This window comes from Coturnix japonica, chromosome Z (assembly GCF_054131305.1).
Source record: "Coturnix japonica strain WE chromosome Z, WE-NBRP24, whole genome shotgun sequence".
NCBI lineage: Eukaryota > Metazoa > Chordata > Aves > Galliformes > Phasianidae > Coturnix > Coturnix japonica.
The window spans coordinates 22121700-22147518 of record NC_140702.1 but is presented as its reverse complement, the minus strand read 5'-3'; the positions used below and the strand labels follow the sequence as shown (position 1 = coordinate 22147518).

The 25819-nt window shown below is 35.7% G+C and overlaps 1 protein-coding gene across 12 annotated transcripts in view; it reads left to right on the top strand.

Annotated features, from left to right (window-relative positions):
* AUH (AU RNA binding methylglutaconyl-CoA hydratase) overlaps positions 1 to 25819 on the top strand; it is a 95252-nt gene that overhangs the window by 15744 nt on the left and 53689 nt on the right. For 11 of the 12 annotated variants that reach the window (XR_014939285.1, XR_014939284.1, XR_014939286.1 and 8 more), the window contains one exon: positions 19816 to 19902. Coding sequence is in view for 8 of the 12 variants with exons in the window: in XM_085528571.1 (XP_085384697.1) it covers positions 19816 to 19902 (87 nt within the window). In the remaining 4 variants the exon portion in view is untranslated. Of the gene's footprint in view, positions 1 to 19815; positions 19903 to 23059; positions 25076 to 25819 lie in introns of those variants that run through there. The other variant, XM_085528577.1, reaches the window with a different exon arrangement.

Genomic DNA, 25819 nt, shown 5'->3' with positions numbered 1-25819 from the left:
TATGGACTGCACCTTCACTGTGTGCCAACACTGGCAGTAATGGCCAGTATAACAAAAAAACAGTGATGGATGAAGTGGCTAGTCTGCTTTGAAAACATGAAGAAAATCTCTTTTCAGGAAAACCTTTCCTGATCTCTCAGAAGACCATTCTGTTGTAGTATTTCTAAGAGGAGAGGGAAAGCAGGTGTTGATTACTGCACAGCTTTGCACTGGCTGCAGTATCTCACCAACCAAGACTACTTGATTCTCATCCATAAGCTAATTAATAGTTGGAAAGCCAAAGAATAATCAATTGGAAAGCCAAGGAATAATCAGCAAGACTCACTCACCTTTTAACAGACCCATATGGATAGTATGAAAATTCAGTGGCTAGCAGTGAACTATCTTGGTCTGAATGAAGTTAAGCCACCAGTGAGTGCTACCGTGCAAGACATGCTAGTATGTTGAAATGAACTGGAGTCACTGACAGTCAAGTGGTATGCCACTGTTGTTTTCCTCTCTTTTGCCTGATAATAGTTAACTGATAACTGATATCCTGGTGTCTTTCTTGACCCACAAACTTTTCTGTCTTATTTTCTCCTTATTTCCTGTTGATGAAAGGATTGAGAGAGTTGCTTGCTGGGCTCCTGGCAGCCAGACAAGTTGATCCACTAGTTAGTATGGATTTTTAAAAAGTTTAACAGGGGCTGTCCAGAGGAACTGACTATATAAAATCTTAGAGAGACTTGTTTAGAAGAGATACTAAGTGAAAGCAGAAAGGAAACTATCTCCATTTGAGAGTAGTGACTTAAGATGTGAAAGTAGATTAACTGCAGCAAGACAGGCTCAATCTGAAGCTGTCTGTTTCTTTATTCCATGTCTCGCATAAGATGCAATGTTCTTTTCTGCGGGCTTATCCAGGGCATCCACTCAGATGTCTTTCTCTTCCTGTGTTGTGTGCTCGAAACACCTGTATGTCCCTTTCATCTGGATTTTACATTTTCTAGTGATAACTTCAATTTTTCTTTCAGTGCAAGGATCAACTAATAAGTACATTTTATTTACTGTGTAAGAGAGGCTTTTTGTCACTAATTGAAGAACAGCCGAATTCATGTTACTTTCACCCACACAATAGTTTTCTTGTATTTTTTTCATAGATTGTAGTGGAAGTAGAAACAGCTTTCTACACTGCTAATAATACTACAGTATAAAACTTTTTTTCTTAAAAAAAAAAAAAAGTTTATGGTAATTGGTCTGTTCAGCACCAGGATGCCAGTTGAGGATATTTCCTTACAATTTTTCTTCCTTTTTTGGTCTTGAATGAGCTGTAGACAGTGTAATTTGTGACCACGAAGCTGGTAAATGATGTATTTGAGATCTGGCTGTTATGGAAAGACAAATCATGAAAACCACCTAACGAAGTATTTTTTTAGCTTTATTTTTATTTAATTGTTGTAACTTTTAAATTTCCCTTTTAAAGTTAATGGTGCAGTGTTTCACCATTCTTCCGTCTTTGTGACATATGTGATTCAACAATGGAAATGTAAGTGGCTGATGAATCCTAGTAATATTAACTCTCCTATTGGAACAGAGTTAATCTTGGACACAAAATCTCTGCTGTTACTTAAAATTTATTTAAAAAACATAATTTGTGCAAGTTGATGTTCTGCTTATGGTGATGATTCTTAACAGTATAACCCATGAGTGCCCAACCTTTTGGCTTACCTGAGTGAATAGTAGTTGTCTTGGGCTACGTATAGAATGTATAATATAGTTAATGTGTATAAGTAACAAAACTTACTTCTAATGTATTTTTTATTAAAACAAAAATCAGAGCAACAAAAACATAAATCTAGTGGTATATTTGACCCTGTTTCTGTGAAATCAGCTTGTCAGTATCTAGTTTGATGGAAGTTGCTGCAATAGTTAGTTCTGAAAGTGTTTGTCAGAAATTTTTGATGACATATTACTCTTTCTATGCTTCATCCTTGACAGTAATTGTTCAGAAGTATACATATTTCCTAAAAGTGATGACACGAATAAGGTGTGATTGTGAAGTGAGGTGTATTTTCCTATAGTAAGATAGGTCTTATAAAAGACTGGTAAAGAGAGACTACCTTTTTTTTTTTTTTTTAGTTGAATGTCTCATTGCAACTCTATACATTCCATTTGAACATTTGCAGGAAATGTATGTCAACTGAAAATGGAGTTACAAATATATCAAAAATTGATCTTTTTGAAATCTTGAAAACTGTTCTCAGATTTATCAAAATGGAATGCAGGGCTGTGTATCTTTTATTGTTCACAGGACTTTGTGTAGCCAGCGTATTTAAGTGCATGAAATCATTTGCTATAACTTGACCTTGCCATGTCTTAAATTCCATTTCAGATGCTTTTGTGGTTTGAAATGTAGCGCAGATAAGTCACTTTTCATCTTGGAGATGGGTGTTTAACTCATTTGAGTGAGTGATCAAATACACCAAAAATGCTTAATCTACGAGTCATTTTTAATCTCCACGTTTCGTCTTCATGTTAATCCCCATCTTCACATACAAATTTTCCTCTTGATTCCATGAAGGACTTGTTTGCATTTCACAAATCATAAAATCTTTTCAGCATTTTACCCTAACTGTCATCTTCCTTAAAAAAAAAATAAAAAGAAGTCCCCATAATTAGCATCCATACTCTTAAGCATCTCCTGGAACTGGTGATAATTCAGTCCCCACTTTTAATGCTTTTGCAGACTGATTTTCCTGGTGTGTGATCCTGTGGTATTTCATCAAACATGAGCTGCTGGTAGCAATTGTGTCATCATCTATTACTTTTATGAAGTCCCTCTTTACCATGGTTGGTACATCAGATTTGTTGACAAAGGTGAAAGAAAATTTCTTTTATGAGTTTTTTTCCTGCATCAAACAAATAAAGAGACTTAGTTGTATTTTCAGTGGTACCAAAGAAGACATTTCTCCAGTGATATTGCATTTGTTATCAGTACCTCTCATGCAAATGACAGGGTGAGCTATATCTGCATTATCAATACTTTCACCTATCATTAAAGCATAAAATTTGAATTTAGCATATGTATTCTCTAAATTTCTCTCAATAGATTATCATCATCAGTAAATGGTTTTAATTTTATTTCAGATGGAAGGGCAGAACCACTGTTATGGTGATCTGGCAAGAGCCAGACCACATTGCAAGCTGTTGCTGGGCTGCACACAGCCCATGGAATGTGTGTTGAACATACCTGGTATAAACTTTCCAAGCAAAATTTATGTACTTGTGGACAGTGACATAGTTGGAATGATCTGGCTTGATGACTAATGTTTTCCTATTGTGACAGGGCACTTAACTAAGGTTTGTCTCTTTAATACAATCACATGGAACTATTACCAGCTTCTGTTATTTGAAGTATTGGGTTATTTGCAGGATGGATATCTGTCGTTAGAATTAATTTCGGGTAACACTGGACTATGTATAGTGCCACTGAACAGATATATGTGTGTACTGGAAAGTTTACAAAAACAGAGTTAAATTATGTAACTTAGGCTATGGAAGAATGTAGTAAGCTTGTGGTAAGTTAGAGATAAAAACACATGCTATGCTTATTTTTTGTTTACTCTGTATAAATAACTTAAAATAGTATTGTTTGCTTTTATCTGCTAGAAAAGAAAGTACAGAATTAATGTGGATTTTTTTTTTTCCACTGAAGCCTGCCTTGAAAGTATCAAATTCTAGATAAAGTGTGAGAGAGTGTGTAATGGAATTTCAGGGTCACGGCCTGAACCAATGAGTGGGCAGTGGGGGGGTCTGGAGCCATCCGTTTTCCATGCAGTCTGAGTCTCCCCTCTTCTACCCAACCCTTTTCTCTTCTGTGGCGCTACTGTACTAATGGGGGAGAGTCACATTCCTCAGCTCATCCCTTTCTCCAAGCTGTTACTGGGAGGGGTGAGTTAATTCCTTTTGATATCTTTTCCTATAGCACCTATTTCTCAAATAAAGGCTCTGTCATTGCCCTCATTTGCCCTACTCGGTGGAATCTCTTAGTTCTTTAGTTTGAGAAGTGGCTGGTGACAAGAAGTGATAATGACTTTCTCAAAGCCCTTAAAAATTTATCACAAGAACACGCAGAAAAAAAAAATACCAAATCGAGTGCCTAAAATTGTTAAACTCAAATATTGATACAAAATAAGCTGTTACTATTTTGTGGAGATTTAGTCAAAAATGTACTGCTGAAAAAGTTACTTTATATTTGAGTTCATTGTGTGGTTTTCAAGTTTTTTCTCCAGATATCTTCTCTTTCTAGCAGCTGTATGGAAAACCTAAGGAAACTAACATCTGAAGGTTACAGTTAGCCAGTGTGTGAGTTCCTGTCTTACATCTAATTTGCAGTAGACTTGAGTGAAAATTTTGAAAGAAGGGTTTGTTTTCCATACCGCTTTTCTTTACAGAAGGTACAGGTTTTACTTTAGAGTTATTTTTTTTCGCAACTAGATAACTGAATGTCATTTCATTAATAGAAGTTTTAATATAGGTTGCAGATAAGTGAACTGGATCGTGAACAGATAGAAAACGGGTTTTTTGAGATGTTTGAAACTGACATAATGCTCTTCTGGATGGCTAGAGAAATAATGAAGAAGTGTCCTGAGCAGAAGTGTTTATTAGGTGCTGTTGACACAAATAGAAGCTGTGGAGAAGTACCTTCAGTTGTGTCCCATAATCTAAGAGACATCCTGTCAAGATGATTTCTGAAGTACTGAAATGCACTTAACTTGAATATCTAGAATAGTGAAATGTACATGCGGAGTTTGAAATACTATAATAAATTACAAGATGTGAAGTCTTTTCTAAAATGTCCTGTAGTAGAAAAAACTAAAAGGTGAAACACTTTATACTGGAAAAGCTATGTTTTGCAGTAGATACATTTAGATTATTTTTTCATCACTAACACTTAGACTCTGCTTTCTAGATATAAAGCAAGTCCAATTTTTTATTTCAGGATTTAGAAAATAATCAGAAATAGTTTTGCTTTGCATTTGTCATTTCTCTTAGTACACTTCTCTAAGATTTGAACCACAGTGTCTTTGGTAATGTGACTGGGTTGTGTGAGCTTGTGTGTAGTAGAAATGCATATTCAGTGGCTACACTGCATATTTAACACAATGAAAGTGCATTTGATACTGGTTTTGTAGATATTTTCTGTAATATTTTATCAAGTTTACCTCTTTTTCTAGATCACTTGCGTAGGTGAATTCCTGAAATCTGTATGCTTATTGCAGTGGGCTTGACTTTTAGACTGGTCTTAAAGTCTGCTTAAAAGCTGTCCTACCTTGAACTTCTTGTGTACTCCTGAACATGAGAAATGCAAGATTTAGCGCTGTTGAAATCTGATTTTGTAGGGTTGATGAATGGAGAGGATTCTGTTTCTGAACAGTCTTTGTTTCTGCAGAAGAGAGCTGGTCTTCTTGACATGCTTGAGAATCTTTTGTTCAGGAAAAACCTTAATGTGGTATAATTTGTTATCCTTTGTTGATTTCAGTAGGTGTATTAGCTAAGTTGATTACATATCCGGAGCTAAAACACTATCTACTATATTCAGTGGTATTTCTAGGATGTTTGAAGTCATAGGGTAGTTTGGGTTGGTCCTCTGATAACTTGGTGTGTATCTGCCTTCTGTAGTTCTCTGCAGGTATTTTGAAGTATTTGGATTGTCTCACCTGTAGCTGACCTATGTGTTAGCAAGTGCTTTAAGTGCTAGTGGTCTTTTCATCTAAATTTGTATGTAACTTGGCTGTGATGGACTTGTTTTTCATTACAGAACGCCATATGGTGCTATATTTTATTATGGTGACCTAAACAATGTTGATGATAAACTAGTGTTCTAGCTGTTACTGAACAGAGCTTTACACAGTGTTAGACTGCCTCTATTTCTTACACTACTCCTTCTGTTTCCAGTGCAGTGAATTGTCTGGGTGCTGGCAGAGCCTGGGAGGGGACATCTGTCACTAGTGGACCAAAGGAATCTTTCATATTGTATGATGTCATGCTGAGAAGTAAGACTGGGAAGAAGATTTTCTCATGTTAAATAGTCCTTACTTGAACACTGACCGAACATCAGCCTGCTACTTATGAGAGATTGTTTTTGCATCTCTCTCTTTCTCTTACTTTTCTCCTCACCTTTACTTTCTAAACTCTTATTTTCTAAACCCATCTGACTTTTTCTTGCTTTTGATCTTTCAGTTCTTTCTACAGATCTGCTGGTGGAGAGCAAGTAAGCTTTCTTGGTAACTGGAGTCACAGAACCTAGCTGTAGTTTCACATGACAATTACAATGAAATCTTGAGTCACTAGATGTGATAGCTCTAAAAGTGTCATGCGTGTTGTGAATGCCAGTATTAGTATGGTGATAGCATATTCTTTTTCAACTGTGCTAATGGGATATTTGAAATCACTGTAACTTTGTTTCAACAGGTGTTTGGTTATTGTTTTTTCCATCTCAGAGCACAGTGATGAACTCTTAATTAAGAATTCAGTATTTGGGGTGATGGTCCTTACCTGTTTTAATCTAAATGTACCTTTAGGGTAGCTCAGTTAGAAGCAGAGGTTTGGGGAAGAAAGTTCTTTCTGTACCTCTAGTCCTTCATGGCCTCCAGCTTGGCCAAGCTTTGAGAGTTGCCTTGAGGTATTTTTACTGTAATCTGGAATTGTAGTGCCTTAGACCATTAGATATTAGGTAATCCATTTGAGTTACATTCTTAAGTTAGAGAATTTTATGTGGGTGACCTGGGGTGCCACTGAGTCAGGGATGGACATAAATATGAGTTAGAAAGAGATTTTGCTGAGATAAGCTCGTCCCATGGCTCTTCTGCACCTGCTCAGTAGGAGCTGGCAGAACAGCAATACAACCAAGGATTGATTTAGTCTCTGTGAAGAGCACTTGCACTGAAAAAGGGAGATGCAAATTCTTATGTCTTTGACTCCCCATCCAACAGTACTGCTCCTGTCAAACAAGAAATATCCCAACCACTGCACATCTTGACCAGTGCTGATATTGAATGCCTGGTGATTAAGGAAAATGCTGTAGCCATGGAACTCAATAAGTCAGTTTGATGACTGGACTTGCTGATCTTGAAGATCTTTTTGGACCTGAATTATGCTTCTGTGCTGGGTAGACTTGTATCAGCAACAAGTTTTTCCTTTAAATCCTTCATTTCAGTTCTTAGGGTAGAGAAAAATTCTCAATACTTCAGAGGAATGTTTTTTTTTTTGTTTGTTTGTTTGGATTTTTTTCCCCAGATCTCTTCAAAACAGGCTACTACCCTAGCCTGCGTTAAGACATTTCTGAAACTTAATCAAAGGGCTGTTCTGAAAGCAATGCTTCCTATTTTATTATGTTGACCCATGATGTCAGAGGCAGATGGTGGTGGTATGGCAGTAGAAGTTGAACCTTCCCACCAGTATTCCATTACACTTTGTTGCTATGTGACAGATTGCAGCAGAGAGGCAGTCTGACAAATTGACGTCTGACATGGAAGTACATATGAAGCAAAGATGTGGAATTTAATTCCTCCATGTGGAAAAAATGGCACCTGTTGACATTCCTTGACACTTTCTGAGTATTTATGGAGTCCAAACAGTGGATGCAAACACGTAGTGAGTTTCAGCAGTGGTGGGTGTGAGTCACCTCTGCTCATACAGATTTGAACAGACATAATTTGCAGGCTCTTGTTCATCTCTGGCAAAAGAGCGTAACTACTGGTGGTGACTGTCTTGAAAAATAGTGTCTTGTAGTTGAGAATTTCCTCTATCAAAGAGTGTTATTGTGCTCTTTGTATCTGTTATTGTTTCCATGGAAATAAATAGGTGGCACTATTTTTGTTTCGACCTACATATCTTTCCAGTCTTCTTGTTGATGTAATACATTTTAGATTCCCAAGGCAGTTCTGCTTATTTTGAAATAGCATTTTGTTTGTGGTACAGAAAATGCAGAAAACTTTGATAGACAGAATCCTAGGAGTATTAAGTTGATTGTGGTTTGGAATTGATAACAGATGACAAGGAATGTTGAGCCATTTTTTTTAAAGTCCAGAATAATACCAATCCCATTTTTACTTTTACAAAAAGAGGCTACTTAGTTTGGTTAATGTAACTCACTCTTTTTGTCAGCTTCTAATCCTGGTTATGAGAAAGCAGTCAGACATTCATTATTATGTGTGAATTCTATGTCTGTCATAGACTCTCTCACATCTGCTCAAAACCTGCAAGCTTGCCTTCAGTGGTTAGCATTTTTGTAAGACATTTTCAGGGCGTGCATATGGATTCATTTTTTTGTCAAAATACGTACTCTGTCATCCACCTTCAATTTAAAATGGTTAAAAGCAGGTAAAGGTTACATTAACAGAAAGATACCAGTTAGATAAACAAAAAGCCTTGTTTATACTAAATTGATAGAAGTATCATTTTGGTTAAATTTCTGCCACCCTGGACATCAGTGGAAGATGAATTTGTTAATAGGTGAGAATCTTAGGGTTTTTTTTGTTTGCTTGCTGGTTGGTTTTAATTATATCATATACCTCTGAGTATTTTACTTAACACTGCATTTTATAAGGTCCAGATCTCTCCCATGAGTACTAAGTCAGTTTAAGTTGAAATGCTTAGTTGTTAACTCATTTGTGGTTCTAGCCTGTTTGGTGATGTATGCAGTGATGTAGAAAAGGTTGGATATTTGGCTGTAATGAAAACCAAATCCATCTTGTAGCATTATTAAAGCCATCAATGGGCATCAGTTTTCTAAGTTTCAAAATGTTTTCTGATGTTGAAGTGCTACAGGTAATATGAAAGTGAAGAAATTATGAAGTTTTCCATTAAATCATTTTCTTGTGTTATTTTTCCTTTTTTCCTGTCTAGAAGCTGGTCTCTGTTCCCTTACAGACACGCACACCTCCTTCGGTTCCCCTACACACACACACACACACACATCTTTGTCAGATCCTGCCTGTTCTAGGCAAAATACAGTCCTCAAATATGTATTTAAAGAAGGGCCAGATATGTAGTTGTTTACAGAGTCTCTCAATGTTTTTGTTGTTGTTTGTTTTTTTTTTTTTCCAAGTATAAGTCAGTAGTTTATATAAATTGTGAAGCATTAGAGTGGTGTTGAATGTAAGAAATGTAGTGTCTAAAATAGTTTATTGCGGATATTCTAACATTTCTTCATGGAATTTCTGTCACCAGATGAAAATTGTTGAATATGTGGACAAACATTACATACTTTTTAGTGATTGAGCTCTGGGCTCAAATACCACCAATTCATATAACTTGTTAAGCTTCTCCAGATGGTAGATGATATTCTAGTGTTTGATCCCCATCTTCTTTCTTTCTGCATGGTAAGTTGCTGACAAGTTTATTGGATGGCCTTTTAAAAACAGAAGAAATCGAATATATTTAAAGCATTTTAAAATAACAAGTTCTTAGAAAACTGAATTGAATTTGCAATGTTGATTCTGTATATAAATTCATTGGATGGGAAATCTTGTTTTTTGCAAACATTTTCATTTATTTCTGTCTTTTCAAAGCTCTTGGGGATAGTGGGAATAAGGGGAAGTACTTAATAAGAACAGCTTGACTTGGTGCTTTTGAGAGATAGATTTGCAGCTGATGTTTTTCTCTTTAGCTAATGCATGAACAAAAAACATAATTAAGGATGTTCCTGCTTATGACCCAGATGCTTGCTACTCCTTACATCCTCACTATCCTGAGTGGAATGGTTGGCCCAATGTTAATACTAGCCAAAGATGTTGTTATTGAAATTCTAGTAGTCTTAATGCTGTTTTTTGTTGTTGTTGTTTTGTTTTTTAAATATGTGTGTGTAATGTTGAGGGAAGGAGTGGTTTTCAATATGTAATCTTTCTGAATAGACCTAACATGGCCAGAGTTGAGCTTCTCTTCTTTAACCCTGAAGACTTATTGTGCTTGAGTTTTCCCACAAATGTCCTTGTTCTTTTCACCTGCTGTTACTTGAAAAGGTTAAAGCAAACTCTGTAGCTGCCTCATATAACATCCTTATTTCTAATCTTCTATCACGTTTGTGTCTGGTCTGCTCTATTTGGACTATCTTGTAACTGAGAAGCAGCAAATCGTGTTTATTGTTACAAGTAATCTTGTAAAGGTGTGTTTATTTTCATGTAGTACTATGTGTGTCATTGATGTGCTTTAAATGTGTCACAGAAGGTACTATATCATGTACTATATAGCTGCACAGAATCCAGTATAATTGAGTCTTGTCTTGCTGGGACTTTGCAGTTGACATCCTCTATGACTAATACTGATAATTAAAAAAAACCTAAAAAATAAAAACAGGTATCCAAAGAGATACTGGTTGATCCATTTCAGATCAAGAGATGGAGGGAAGGGTATATTGGTAATATAAAAGAAGTTTTCTTTTATAAGAATTATAAATTCTTATATTCTTATATTATTCTTTTATTTTTTTCTAAACTCATCTGCGTTTAAATGATAAAATAGCTCAAATTTGGTTTTCCTCTGGAAGAACTCATTGTTTCTTTAATAGGATTTATGCCTGAATACAGACTTCAGGATTTCTTTAGAACAGATTATGACTTTCTCTTTTTGTACTTAAAGATAATGAAACTGGGTATGCTGTTAATCAACTATGTTTTGTGGTTACTACTAATAAAAATAGATAAAGCTAGCAGTATCGGTTCCTTCTAACATCAGAAAAAAAGGTATGTGTAGTGATCATACATATGGTGCAAGCAGAAGTTTTGACTCCACTGTCTGTAATAATGCAATGAAAGACCACTTTTATTTTTCTCTAATGTGATTTACTAGAAATTGAAGTGAAACAAACAGAATTGCTCAACATTTTGAGTGTTTTCACTCAAAAGACTTAGTAATGAAGAATATTCAGTCTGAATTTCAAAACTCATTTCGAGTCAGGAAATTTGAAGAATCTTGACCCTAGCAAATTTCAGGAATGCCTGCTTACTACTTTGAAAGTAGCGTATCACCTAACATTATATGGGTGAGACATTACATGACATACAGAAGATACACTGTGTTTCATTAAAGCAGTTTTTTCAGTAGTCATGTTAAAATGTACATCCTTATTCTGTTGGCTAAATTACTGTTAGATCTTTGCTTAAAACTCAGAAACTTTTATGCTGAACTATAAGAATTTCCAATATGGAAGGTATAGAATGAATAAAAATTACAGTTAATTGATTCTTTTGTTTGTTGGGAGGTTAATAGAGGAGTAGAATAATTCAGCTTTCATGGTTGCATTGTTTATGCCATATTGTTCCGCGTAAGACTTCAGTTCCACTTTATTACCAGAAAGCAAGTACATTTCTTATTCTAAGCATAATGTAGAAGTTCTCTTAGTGAACTTAATTTTAAAATGAAAACTAGTTTGAGGAAGTTAAGTTTTCAGACTAACAGAATGACTGGGTTAAGGAAATACTTCTGTAATATTTAATGTGGAAAAAACTCAGAAATGCAACTGATGTAGAAAATTCCTATCTCTCTCTCTTTCCCTGTTCCCTGTTCTTCTCCTCTCATCCTCTTTAATAGTAATTGCAACAGTCCTTGCTTTTCCTTCAGTGCTAGTGTTTATCATCACCAGGATGTGAGCCTTAAGTTTTTTCTCTTGGAGTATTGAAATAGCTGAGTGGCTGTGTGAGGGATTCTTGGATTCATTGAGGATTGCTTTGGATTTTGTCATGACTTGATCATTCTGGAGGTGTGTATCTGTAGTTTCTAACAATTTATTAGGCAGCCATCATTGCTGCCTGTTACTGTCCCACTCTCCGGGATCTTCTCAACTGATTACATCTGACTGTGGATCAAGGATGCTGCAGCCACCGTATGTCTTTTCCTGGGCCTAACAGAGGCCAAACTGAAGGCATTACCAGAGGAAAGGCATAACACAGAGAATTCAACTTAATATTGTCTTAACTTAAAGAGAGACAGAGCGCACATTCAAAGTCAACTTATTGTTTGAAAACAGGGAACAATCATATTATTTTTCCTTTCCATTTTCACTGGTCTCTTTCAGTGTTATAGAAGAAACTGAAGAAAACTCTGCTATGATGGTTGCACAGTGTTTTGGCTCCGGAAGAGAATACCAGTGACGTAGAGAATCACTGAGACAATTGTTGGATAATGAAAAGTGTCATGATTTTTTTTGTGTGTGTTTGGTAAAAATTGGGATTTGCTCTTAAGAGATGAGAGGACACTTGTAATTGACTCAGATCTTTCCTGTCTCCAGGTGAAGATGAATTCAGGGATTTATGACACAAATGTTAGCAGGACGAATATTGTTGAATGGTTCTAAAGAACCAATAGAGCTGGAAAGACGAGATGGAGAACCATCCAGCTTTAATCCATATATGGTTTGAATTTGCATAGACATTGAAAAGGAATTGTAGAGTTTAGGTCTATACAGGAATTTATATTTAATGCACTCGGATTTGAAGAGGAAATTAGTTCAGTTAGTATCTTGGCCCTTTAAAAAAGATTGAGTTTCAAAAGCTTAAAAAGCATGTGTATATGCATTGTAAAGAATCCCATTTACGCAAATCTGTTTAGCAGCTAGTCCTGTAAATATGTTGATTTTGCTTCTGTACAGTCAACAAATGTACAGTGGAAGGGTAGCACAGTTAGGATGGTACTTTACAGGTGCTATAGTTGGAAAGATTATTTTGGTTGGAAAAGAGACAATCAAGGAAGAAATGCTCACCTGTATCTGAAGGTCTAGTCTCACAGTGGAAGATTCCAAAAAGCAGGGATCTCCAGAAAGAGATCCTTCCCTAGTGTCAGTCAGCTCTTAAATGGGGTCTAGGGGATGTGCAGACAGGCTCCACTGTTTCAGGTCACGCAGCTGAATTGCCTTCACCTGAGCTCCCAAGGCTGACCCAGTCCTTGCCTCAGGTGTTCAATCAGTGGTTCAGGCAGTGACTCAACAGTTCCCATGCAGATGTAAATTGTTGCAAATCATGAGATAATCTGTAGCAGTGGAGCTATAAGACTGTCCTCTTACAAGAGAGTGTGTTCAGGAGTCCTACTGATGGCTCAATTATACAGAAATTGCAAAAAAATTTTTACTTTATTGTGATAACTTACAAATTTTTCTGCTCCACAGTAAGGTGGAGGTGCACAAGTCATGCTTGCAACAGCATGTCTTAGCAAATCATACATGGAAGAATGCGTATATCGCTTTTGACTTAAAAATCATATATCTAGGCTTAGAGAACTTCAGAAATGTCTTTGTCAAAAATAGATCTTTTTATTATTTTAAATTACATGTTTCTGTAGGAGATGTGCATAGTGTAACAGTGTAAAGTCAGTGCTTTTCAAAACTATCTGTAGCTACTTGGTGCTTCAGAGCCTCCGTTTAAGTCTCTACTAGCATGCTGTCCATTAGTTCACTCCTTACGCTAGGTCCAGTGTAAATGTACATGTTTTAACATTTTATCCCATATGCATGGTGTATTAAAAGTTCTTAATGATCATAAATGTATGTACACTTTTAATCACTTCAAATCATTCTGGATTTGAACATTTTACTTTCTAAGAATTCTGTGTTTGGGCATTTTGATCTGTACTTTTGAAAGCATGTCCTTAACCTTTACAGTTTCTCCAATTGCTTTTTTATGAAAAACATTTAAACATTTGATGTTTTGTGATGTGTTACTGACTTGTCTGCTTGTGGGGTTTTTTTTGTTTTGTTTGATTGTTTGTTTTTTTGCATTTAAAACTAACTTGTTTGATGGAAGTGCTGAAGTGTTATTTTACATATATATATTTTGAATTACAATTGAAGAAACTTAAAGATTGGTGTACAAGTCATAGCCTATTGGCTACATGAAGGTGATAATCATCTTTGTTTAATTTCAAATGAAAAAACAAGCATCAAGGTAAATCTTAATATTAGAGAATTTGGTAGTTCAGATTAAACTTCATGGAGAGTGACACTAAATGTCATAGGATTCTGTTCTTCATTAAAGAGTTTTGATGCACCCTGTAGCATTGGCAGAGTTAATCCCATTCTTAGATTTGTGTCTGTCCTCAAGGAATAAGAAACCAAACATAAAAAGGCTCGTCAGAAATCATTCTTTGCCAACATGTTGTTCTCTTAGACATTTGTATTTGGGGAAATGGTCTTTAGATTTAAAATTTTCTTGTTATTTGCATTTGTTTGATTTGAAGTTTAAAATGTAAAATATCAGAAAAGCCAGTGAATAAGATGAACTTACTTGAGTAAGATCTTTCTTTTCACTAGTATTGAAAAAAGCAACTGATTTGCAGAAGCGAATTACTAACAGTTCTTTGTTCAGTACATATTTCAGTCTTATTTTTTCATTTTCTTTGTCCTTAACTTTCAGAACTCTCATACCTTATAATTAAAAAAAAAAAAAAAAAAGTTCTTATTCTGATGTTTCATTTCTTAATGTTCTGAATTGGTACCTGAACTGTAAGCATTCATAAAAGACACAGAGTGTGAAGGCTTAAAAATATTTAGAATACATTTGCTAATCTTTAGAATATTATTAGTCTATTCTGTGTGTTCTGTAGCTTTCTCAACGTTTGGATTGAGTTATTCTTCTTTATTCTTTAGAGGCAAAAAACTATCTTCCTGTTTTCTGATGCCTCAAACGTCCACTATATTTTTTGTGTTGTTTACTTTAGCCTTGCAAGAGAGAACAGACTCTCAGGTAGCAATAGTGAAATATTGCTCAGGAGTGTAGAAATACATTCAGGAAGGGGTATGCTCAGCTGGAGCTGAAAATAACAAAAAGAGTCAAGAATTACAAGAGATACTATAGATGTGGTCATGGCAGCTTAGTCGTGAATGACTGTAAAGGCTGAAGTATTCTGGATTCTCTTTGTCTTGGTCAGCATAGGAATGGTCAGCTCCCAAGTCTGTGCCAAGAGGCAAAGAGCAAATCTGCAATAGTAGAGGAGGACTAAAGTAAGACCCATTTGTACAAGCTGGATACACAGATGTGCAGAATCTGATGGGATGCATCTGCAAGTTCTGGAAGAGCTGGTGAACTGGAGGGTCATTATCTGTTGGAGACTCTCTAGGTTGTTGGACTATCAGAGCAACTGGTGAAGGACAGTTGTTACACCAGCCTACTGTTTATGTCAACTGTGACCTGGATTTCTTGCATTGCTTTCTCTAGGGGGTGTATATGTCTGCCTTTACAGGTACCCAGGTTAGTGGATTTTTTAGTACTTATAAGCTGAACAATAATGTTAAAAGTTGGCCTTTTGCCTCAGTATGTTAATTCAGTATCATATTTTGTCATTTGGAGAAAGTAGAATATTAATTCACAGACTGCTTAATTACTCTGTGTGGGAATAAGCTGTGGATACCCTGTGATTCTTAACATTATAATTTAGAGTAGTGGATGTTTTGTTATCCTTCTAGAAAGCATAGTTATATCTCATAATTTCCTCATTAAACTGTTGCTGGGGTTGTTAAACATATTTCATATAGTGCCTCTGTGCTGTGCAGTTTTCAGTGTTCTTCCTTTTTTGGTTCTTGTGCACAAGATACTGAGAAATCAGATAGAATATGCACGAGATCATCTTCTGATGCTCTTGGAAGTCATTTCCTTAATGAAGTTTTGGAGTACAAACAGGACTGGCTCTCTTTCTTTTTACCAGATCAAAGGGAAGCTCAAAGTGACCATGCTAGACTAAGAATTTAATATTTTACTGTACTTTAAATACCTGTCTGTGAGTTGCATCCTTTCCTCTTCACAGAGGAAAGGCACCTTGGGCCCTTTTTGACAGTTGGATGACTTCACTCTTTTATTGTGCCAGACTCCTAAAAGATTTAGCTTTAGTAAAAATATTGGGTATGGTTACAATTTTAAGTATGAGATATAAGCTGTCAATTTTCAAGCGTATTTAATTTAAAACTTTTGCATCATATTATGAAAGCATGTGTTAAAGCAAAGTATGGAATAATACTGTACATGAGGATTTCTAAGCTTTTAAGTATGGTAGTCATGAAGTGAGGTTTATACAAGACATTGGAACAGGAATTTTGAAAAAAAAAAAAACAACAAACAACACCTTTTCAACAATGTGTGAATTCTGTTCAGAACACGTGTGAAAATATATAGTATGCAAGAGGAGTCAGAATAATCACTGTAAAACTTGGTTTCTTTTGGTGCATTCTTGAAGTTAAATAGCCATCCCTGTCTTGTAGAAGTATAGGTGAGAAAATTCTAGTACATAGTAGCAATATGCCTGGATTCACATTCACAAAAAGACGTGTCCTGTGGTTTCATTGTGAAGTGGAAGTCAAACACATGCTGCAAAAACCTCACTAGACTGACGTTGTAGAACAGCCATCAAATGAATAGCCAATTTTAAACAAACAGAAAAAAAAACAACATAGGATGTTAATTGCATCAAAGTTTTTACACTCACCATAAGTTTCAGTTCTTTTAACTGAAACACACAATTCTGTGTTCCCCCCAGTTTTTGTGGGAAAATACAGGAGTGATGGATTGAAGTGCAATAAATTTCCTTCGAGACTGACAAATCTCTCCAGAGATGTAGGTAATATTTAAAACATATGTCTTCCTCAGTGTAGTTTTAAGGGTTGATCTATGTATACCAGTTGCTTGTATGTTTACTGTCAAGCAGATCTTCAAAGGAATGCTGTTCGGGCTGCAGTTTTGAAATTAATGAGAAATCTGCATGGAAGTTATCTCCCATCAGATTACTTCATAAATTTAGATGTGCTGTTTCTCTGAATTGAGTTAATTAGAGTTTCTTCTCGGCTCTGCTCCTTATGTAGCTTTAGAAGGAAGCATACATTGTACTGTTCTTAATATGTCTCTTTTGGCCTGTATGAACAGCTCCTAGTAGTCAGAAAATGACATTGCATAGTCTTGAAAAGGGAGCTTGTAAAGCATTGAGAAGTACTGAGAAACAAGAAATGGTGAGCACAACCTCTAGAATAACAAGTAGTTTCAGTTGGTTTTATCTGTGTTTCTGAGTGGGTAGGGTTCAATTTGTGGGACTAATTATCAAGATAATCAAAACAATGATTCACACTTTAGTACAAACTGGATGCATATGGGAACACAATCACAGTGTTTGTCCAGTTCTGTATGAGTTAGTTTGCTTTAGCTTACTTGTAACTCAGGATTCCCTTTTCTTGCATTTCTGTGTAGGAGGCATTAAAGAACCCTGCTTTAGTGCAGTGTAGACAAGCAGTATAACTCTTAAGGTCTGTTGGGAGTTATAATGTGATGAGCAACAGTGACAGCAGAGCAGGAGGATCCCAGACTGTACTGTGTGAGGATTTACTCAAATACAACAGTAAGCATAGAAGTAAAGGAAAAACAGCTGCTTACCTTCAGGAGATGTCCAATGAGATACCATTGCCTCATTGACAACCCTTAAATAAGGTCTGGGGAGGAGTGGAGCCAGGAATTCCCCTGAATTGGCCCTGCCTTCCTACCAGGTGCTTAATCACTGTTTCAAGCCCGGATTTAGTATTTCCGCCATGGTAGTGGATGTGGGTAGTAGATAGGCCAACATATCCACTTATTTTAGCTGTGATCCATGGGAAAGTTGCAGAGGTTCAGTCAATATTTTTTTCTGATTTGAAAATTTTAACGACATTGTTGCTGTCAGGACTTGTGCAAATATTATTGTGCAAATATTATTTGCAGGTACTTTGAAGCACTCTACTTGGGATGACAGGAGGGGATCTTTGAAACAGCTGAGGGTGAATGATTCTTTACTGAGTAGATCAAGAAATTATTCAAGGATTCTTTGGTCAATGGTTTAAACTTACAGCAGGAATGAAATTATTAGGTCAGTGTCGGTTCTGCTGCCTATGAAAAATTGGATTGAATGGGTTTTAGTTTAAAAGTATTATCCAAAAAACTTTGGTTAGTGTGCTGTGGTAGGAAAGAGTTAGGAAAATTTTTCTCTTAGAAAAAGTTTTTCTCTTACCTTGGCAGTTTTGAGGGAGAAATACTTTAAAGAGGAAATGTAAGATTTCAGAAATTGGTTAAGAAACTGAAATCAATTATTGTACTAGAAATTCTCCTTACAACTTTTCATTAATTTTAAATTAATGCAACTGCTATATTTTAATCAATTTGTATGGAATATATTGTTGAAACATTGTTGATTTTTGTAAATACCTTCAAGGAAGCGTATTTTAAATGCAGGTCAAAGACCAGAGTCTGTGTTTTTGTTTTAGGATTTTTTTTTTTTTTAAGGAGTGGAGGCGTTGAATCCATTTTCTTAATAAGTTTGAATAACTTAAAATCTAAGAATTGCCTTAGTTTAATCTTAATAGTTCTGTAGGATTTTTGAGTCTGTAGCCTTTCCTTTGAAATTTACTTTTCAGCAGCATGCTAAGCAAGCAAGGATTTTGGTGTATCAGCAGCTTGTTATGCAGACAGTAGTATGCTTGTAGACAGAGTTGTAAAAGCAAATCCCAAACATAAAATGCTGAAATTGAAATGTTTTCATTTGTTCAGTTCCTGTATCAATGACTTTTATAGTAGGTATTGTCATCAAGTTTTGTAAGAATCCTTTCAGTAACAGAACTCTATACAATAATGCATTTGTGAAGACAGTTTGCAGCTTTGTTTTACTGAAGTGTCAATTCAGATTCATAAATGCCAATTTTGTTTGCTTTTGAGGTTCCTGTCAAGATTTTTATATGCACTTTGAGTTACTAAGGTGGCAATTCTTAAGAGTTCTAGCATTTTCCTGTAGCATGCAGGAAACTTGACTGCAGGAATTTCAGGCATACACCGATTGCCCTGTCACTCTGTCTTCAATTGCAGTAAATCAGGAAGTTCCGTGGAAGCTTTTAGAAGGATATCTGATGTTATAAATGCTACTTCATGTTTTTTATTGGGAAACACACCAATGTGTGCCTCATTGATATACATAGAATAACAATGGTGAAATGAGTCTCTTTGGTGTCATGGATTTAATGTTTTTTGTTTTGTTTTGTTTTTTTGTTTGTTTTAATTGGACATATTACTGTAAAATGACATCTGGATATTTGTCAAAAAGTGTGAGGTTGAAATATTGATCTTTCAAAAAAAACCCAAGTAGATTAGAATTGCTGTAATGGCTAAAACTGTATTTGATGTGCAGCTAGCATGAATTAAGTCCAGAAAGATACAAAAGAGGAACATAAGACTGCTTAGTTTTAAGTCAGAGTTAACATTTTTACTCAACTGAAGTTGGATGCATTTTCCTGGTATTTTCATTCTTAGGGTAGAGAAACAGAGAAGTGATTTTTTGTTTTGCTTTTTTTAATTATTTGGTCAAGAAGTTGTACTTGACTCAGTGTAGAAGATTTTATTTAGGTATATGTTGTCTGTTACTGTAAAAAAATATGCATTCTAAGTACTTCATCATATTCCAGTTAAAGAATAACAACAAGGACACAATAAGAATGTGGCGTAACTATCATACTTTGTGACACAGATGAGAAAATAGAAGTACATATCAAATGAAGTGTTAACCTAGCTTTATTCTTATTAATATGAGAAGAAACACCACTGCAAAGAGTGTATTTAATGAAAATCTACTGTGTAATCTGACCTTTTTCTTACGATAAAATCCTGTGTTTTCCTTGCAATCTGTGGAAAATAAATGATAGAAATGACCAATTTGAACCATTAATGTCCCGAAATAGACTTTTTTTTTTCTTTTTTTTTTTTTTTTTGCATGTAGCTATATTTCACTTGACTAAAAACAAATGTACAGTACTGCATACAGTTTGCTAACATGTATATGAAATGTCACTTTCAGGTGCTGACCTTAAAGAAAGAGCAAAAATGCATTCAAGCGAAGTTGGTTCTTTTGTCTCAAAAGCAAGAGCAACTATTAATGAGATGGGTATGTAAACTGTCCTTTGAACGTTTTTAAAACACAATCTGTAAAACATTAGATCAACATGCTCGGTTAATACTTGATAGGTAGTAAGATATCCACAGATGTTTATATTGGTAAGTATGAGTCATGATGCATTACTACTTTAGAATTTGCCTCAAAGAGTTGGACTTGTTTAGAATGCTAAAAAAGCTAAGTCTCAACTGCAACAGAAGTTACTCGTCCTGCTGTTTTTGTAAAGGATGGATTGTTCTGTGATGTCCAAGTGCTTTGGAATTTATTACTGCATTCTTCTGTTTGGTTGTCTTTCATTACTGTATCCCAGTGCAGAACCCAGTGTTTAGCTTGGTTGAGTTTCATGCCATTGCTGGTTGCCCAGTGTTGGAATTTGTCTAGATTCCTCAGCAAGGCCTTTTGTCCAACAGCATCTCCCGGTTTAGTGTTGTTAGTAAACTTGCTGAAGGTGTGTTCCACTCCAGCATTTAGATCACTGATAAAAATATTGAATAGAACTGGCCCTAGAATGGCACTGAGGAGTACCACCAGTGTCTGACCAGCCAGATGTAGCCCCATTTGCAGCCTGTAGACCTCTTCAGTTCAGTCAGCTCATCACAAAGTGTATGATGAGTCAGTTTATCTCATGCTTTGATAATGTGTCCAAAAGGATGCTTTGAGGGACAGTATCAGAACTGTTATTATAATCCAGAAATACATCGCCTGACACCTTGTTTTCATCCACCAAGCAAGTGACTTTTACATAGAAGGAGATCAGATTACTAAGGCAGGGACATGCCTTTCAGTATCCCCCGGGGTAATCTTCTCATCAGCTTTCTCAGGGACTGAGGTTAGACGACAGATTTGTACTTTTCTGGGCCTGCTCCATGGAGCTGGGTATAACACTGGATAGCTTCTAATCAGCAGGGCCCTCTTCGGGCTCTTAAGACCTTTGGTAAACTGTTGAGAAAGGTCCAGTCAGTGACAACATCTGCTAACTCCCTCAGTACTCCGGGGTGAATCCCATCAGACCCTGTTAATTGATGGACATTCAGCTGATGGAACTGTTGCTTCAGAATTTCACTGACTGCAAATGAAAAGTCACTGCTGTCCTAGTTACAGCTCACCACCTCGGAGGAATGGACTAATGTACATTAATCAGTATTATTAAATACTGAAGCAAAAAAGGCAATAAATACCATAACATTTTTCTCCTTTTAAGATGACTATCTTCATGTAGTATCAATCAAATGTTTTCTTTGGAACTCCTCTTTCTGTTAATATGCATTTGTTCTGATGTAGTAAAACCTGTCAGTAGTTAAGAATTTTATTTCAAATTGATTTGTACCAATTTTTGATAGTAGTAATTCTGTAAACTACACTGAATTCTCCATTGTATCATTGCATTTCTATAGCTATACTGATCTGTTACTGTATAACTGTTTTTGAACAAGGCTTTGCAAATTCTTTATCAGAAAGAAAAATCAAGTATGCAAAGTCTGAAACAATTATTTCATATATTTAATTTGTATAAGCAACATGTTTTGTCCCTTAAACTTCTCAGATTTTTGGATGTGAAAAGAATATCTATAAAATGTTTTTTACTTTTAAAAGCCGAATTTTAACTGATCACTGTAGAATTGGAAATGAAGCAAAAAAACAAACAAACGAAAAATCAAACTAAACCCACAGCAAAAATGAAAACAGTGAAAAATCTGTTGTTTCTCAGATGGAGGCTCTATATGCACCTAATAACGTTGCATCAGATCTCAGCTTGGCAGAATGTTAATGGGGTAAAACCAGTTTGTTTTCACAAGTAAATGACAGACTGCTGAAGAGTAAGTTTTTAGTTAGGTTCTTCATGGAGGTATTTGTATGCTTGATTGTTACCCTGACTTTGAAATGAAGTAGATCCTCAAGGCTTGTATTTAAAATAAAAAAACAAACAAACAAACAAAAAAAAAGCAAAAAAACCCCACAAGTAAAATATCTAGAAATGAATAGATAATTTCCTTCAGCAAGTATTGTGTTTCATGCTGAGGCTTGTCTTTTTGGATTGCAAAGCAAGAAGCAATGGGTTGTTGTTCTTAGCTATTTTGTAAGATTTTTAGGAGGATTTCATAGCTGTAAGTTATTTCTAATCGTTTCTTGAACTGAAGTTACTGGAAATACTTTCTGAGCTGTAGTTAAATAGGGGCAATCAACTATTTGTTCTTGGTTTGGTTTTTTTTTTTTTTTTGTTTTGTTTTGTTTTGGTTTGGTTTTTTTTGTGAGAAAATTCCTGAGACCTGAAGAAGTGTTCAAATTAGGCATTTTTCACTAAATAACTGGAAAATACAAGCAGCGTTTGTTGCTTTATGTTACTTCTAATTTGGTAAGACTGTAAGACAATCTTCAACTTAATTAAGGTTCCTTTGAAAGTGTTTTGAATACTGAGTATGTAAGCAAATTGTCAGTGTTACTGGAAGTTTTAAAGTGGGTCACTGTGGTAACAGTGAATATATTGAAGTTTAGGAAAGTAAGGAGTGTTTTCACTCATGCTCTCTGTAGTCTTTTTGTCAAGAAAGAGGCATGAAAGTGTGAGTAAATAGCCTTAGTATTTTAGAATGTAGGTCACTGAAATATCTGGATAGAAAAGTTTGTGGGAGTCTGTAGTAACTTGTAATAGACAAAATTGCAGATAGGAAAAGGGAAAGAATTTGAATATGTCCCTTGCTAGATGCTGAAAGAACAGTTTTGTATAGGTTGCATGAAAGGTTCTTGGGTTTTCCCCAACCAAAATAATGACAATTTGTTGTTCAGGATTAAAGAAGAATGAGATCTCACTTCCCATGCTTTATTTTAGGTTGTGTATTCATACACGTATATAATATGTATGTAAGGTTTTCATCCTTTTCATGCATTCCTTCTTTATATGTATTTGAGATACTGTTTTTTGAACACATTGTGCAAAAAATAGGAGGGCTGCTTTGAAAATGGTGCCTACTATTTTATTATGCTGGCCCACAACGTCAGGGGTGGATATTGGAGGTGTAGCAGTACAGCTTGAACCTTCCCACTGATATCTCGTTACGTTCTGTTGCCACGTGACGCATGGCAGTCTGACAAAATGACGTCTGACTGTGAGTGCATATGGATCAAAGGTGTGTCTTTGAATTCCTCCATGCAGAAAAAAGGCACCCAGTGACATTCATCGATGTTTGCTGAAGATTTATGGAGACCAAATAGTGGTAGTGAGTTTTGAGTTTCGGAAGTGCTGACTGCAGTGTAAAAGACAAGCCAAGCTCCAGTGGGCATGCTCAGTTCTCAAAGCACAAAAGGAAGAGTAACGCAATCATCAGTTCTGCATGAATCAGCAGATCAAAACCAGGCAACTGAAACTGAACATTGGCTTCAGTGTGTTGGAAATGATGGTGGCAATGTTGAAATATCACAATTTGTTCCAAGTGGTTCCAGTTCCAGGAATAGAAGGACACCTCACTCAAGTTTCTCAGGACCTGTTTAAACAGTATGAGGCTGAAGGTGACAGTTTCCTGGATCACATCATTACTGGTAATGAGACATGGTGTCACCACTACAAGATGAGGTCAGACCAGTAGCCCATGGAGTGACAGCACAAGTGAATTGCCTGTTGTAGAAATAAGTTCAAGATGCATCTCTTAACAGTGAAAGTGATATGTACTGACTGTTCTGATAGACAAGATGTGGGTGATCCTTCTAGATTTCCTGGTACCTAGAGAAACTATCAACTCTTACTCCTAAATTGTGATGCTGCCTAAACTGAAGACTTGAATGTCCAGTGTCAGGTCGGAGGAAGACAGCCTTTCACTTGCACACCAGGCCCCATACCAGTTTGAAGACTGCACACAGCTAATGGTGGTGACTGCTGAAAAATTGTGTATTGCAGCTGAGAATTTGCTCTATCAAATAGTGAATGCTATTTTGCTATTCAAGTCTGCTGTAGTTTCCGTGGAAAGGAAGCATAGAAGCAGCTTACATACTGACATTTATTGGACTGATCTTATGCTTTTCTGAGAGATCTTAGTTTGAAAATTTAAACTGTTGTTCCTTCCATTGGGAATGATAGAAAATAATTTAAAAGTGAGTTTTAAAAATGGCAAATTAGACTAGATTGGTGCATATGGTGTAATGTTATCGGTTACTCTTACAGATAGGAGTGAACATTAATTTTTTAGTGAGAGGTTCTCACTTCTTCTTTTCTTCTTCTGAAGAACTTGTCTGGCATTACAGAACCTAATTTTAGTAGAGCTGGTGGGCTGTTTTATTTGCATTGGATTACTCACAATGAATTAGTACACTGAAAAAAAATTGTGATAGTTTTCCTGCCCAGTAACAACCCAAATGTTGTGGGGTGGTTTTAGGGAAAACAATTTTGTAGTGATAATCTGCAATTGCAGAATGTATATCCCTGCTATATAGCTAGGGGACAATATTTCATGTTTTCCATTTTGTCTTTATCTGAACTTAATGCTGCTATCTCATTTAAAATGTGTTATTCTTTTTGATTTTCAGAAGTAGATCATGTTTCGGTAATTGTACTTGTGTTCAGATGTCTGACCTAGTAAGGAAATGTGTCTTTCCAATAGTATTTTTAGTAAAAAGAATGTAATTCATCTTTACAGACAAAATACAGGAAAAGTTAATTACATCTTGAACAGTTGGTTAAACGTTTTTCAATTGACATGCCTTGTCGTTCTTCAGTTCCTGTTAATTTCATTATGTTTAAAATCCTTGCACTAGTGATTTTGTAAAAGTCTGTAGCATCATTTTGGAATACAACTGCAGAAGAGAATTTTCAGGAAATTAAAAGCATACTTTGCTTGTCTGTATGGGATTAATTTATGACTTCTTACTAAATTTGGGTAAAGCATTAAGACTGCAGTAAATAGCACTTAGTATAAAAATAAACATTTTTAAAAAGCTGAAAATATTTCACTGAGCTGTTAATTGCAGTTTTTAGACCTTTAAGTTGGAAGGAAAAAAAAAATCAAAATAGGCTATATTTTTAGCAGTGGTTGCATCTGCTAAAATTATACCAGAGTTGTGTGGGTTGTTATGTGTTGGTTTTTTTAACTTTTTCCTTTCTTTGTCTTTTCCTCCTCCTTTCCTCCTCCCTTCCTCCTCCTTTCCATACTGGGAATAAAACTGTGTGTCCACTACCATATTCAGTCTTAAGACTGTTCATTACTGATGGAGGAGCGGCTTTTCTCAAGGGAAGGGGGAAAAAAAAAAAAAAAAAAAGAGGAAAAACTATTAGAGAAAAACTTTAAAAGACTTCTTGGAACCATGTACAAGAAACCAGTCCTGATTAAATGAAATCTTACAGACTTCCAGGATCCTCATTTCCTTTGTATTTTGGGGAGAGAAAAATGCTCTTGTTAAGGATCAGATCTCTAGCCTGTGTTATTTGTTATTTGTTATCACTGTCAATTACAGTCGTCTTGTTCTTTGAGTGCTTTTTATTTTATTGAGAGCAGACGCAAACCTGTATTTACAGACTTTTTTTCCCCGTCTTTACAAATTCTCTGTTAGTCTCAATTTACCTAAGAAGTGTTATCTTGTTCATCCTTTATAGAATCATCTGCTCTCCAAAATATTTGTTATTTGACAATTCATGTTTATGTATTCGTGGAAATTCTTAGGTTGTGCCAGATTACATGTTTTGGAGACAGGTTGTTTAAACATGAACTTAGAGGTCCTAAGAGTGGAATCCAGATTGTATATTTCTGGTCTGCTAGCACCTTACCTTTTTTTTGGTGGTAAAATCTTAACAGTATCATTGTTACGATCAACAATTGGGATTGTTCAGCCTGGAGAAGAGGAGGCTCAGAAAGGTCTTATCATCGTCTATACCTGAAGAGAGTCTGTAAGAGGATGGAGCCAAGCTCCTCTCACTGATGCCCAGCAT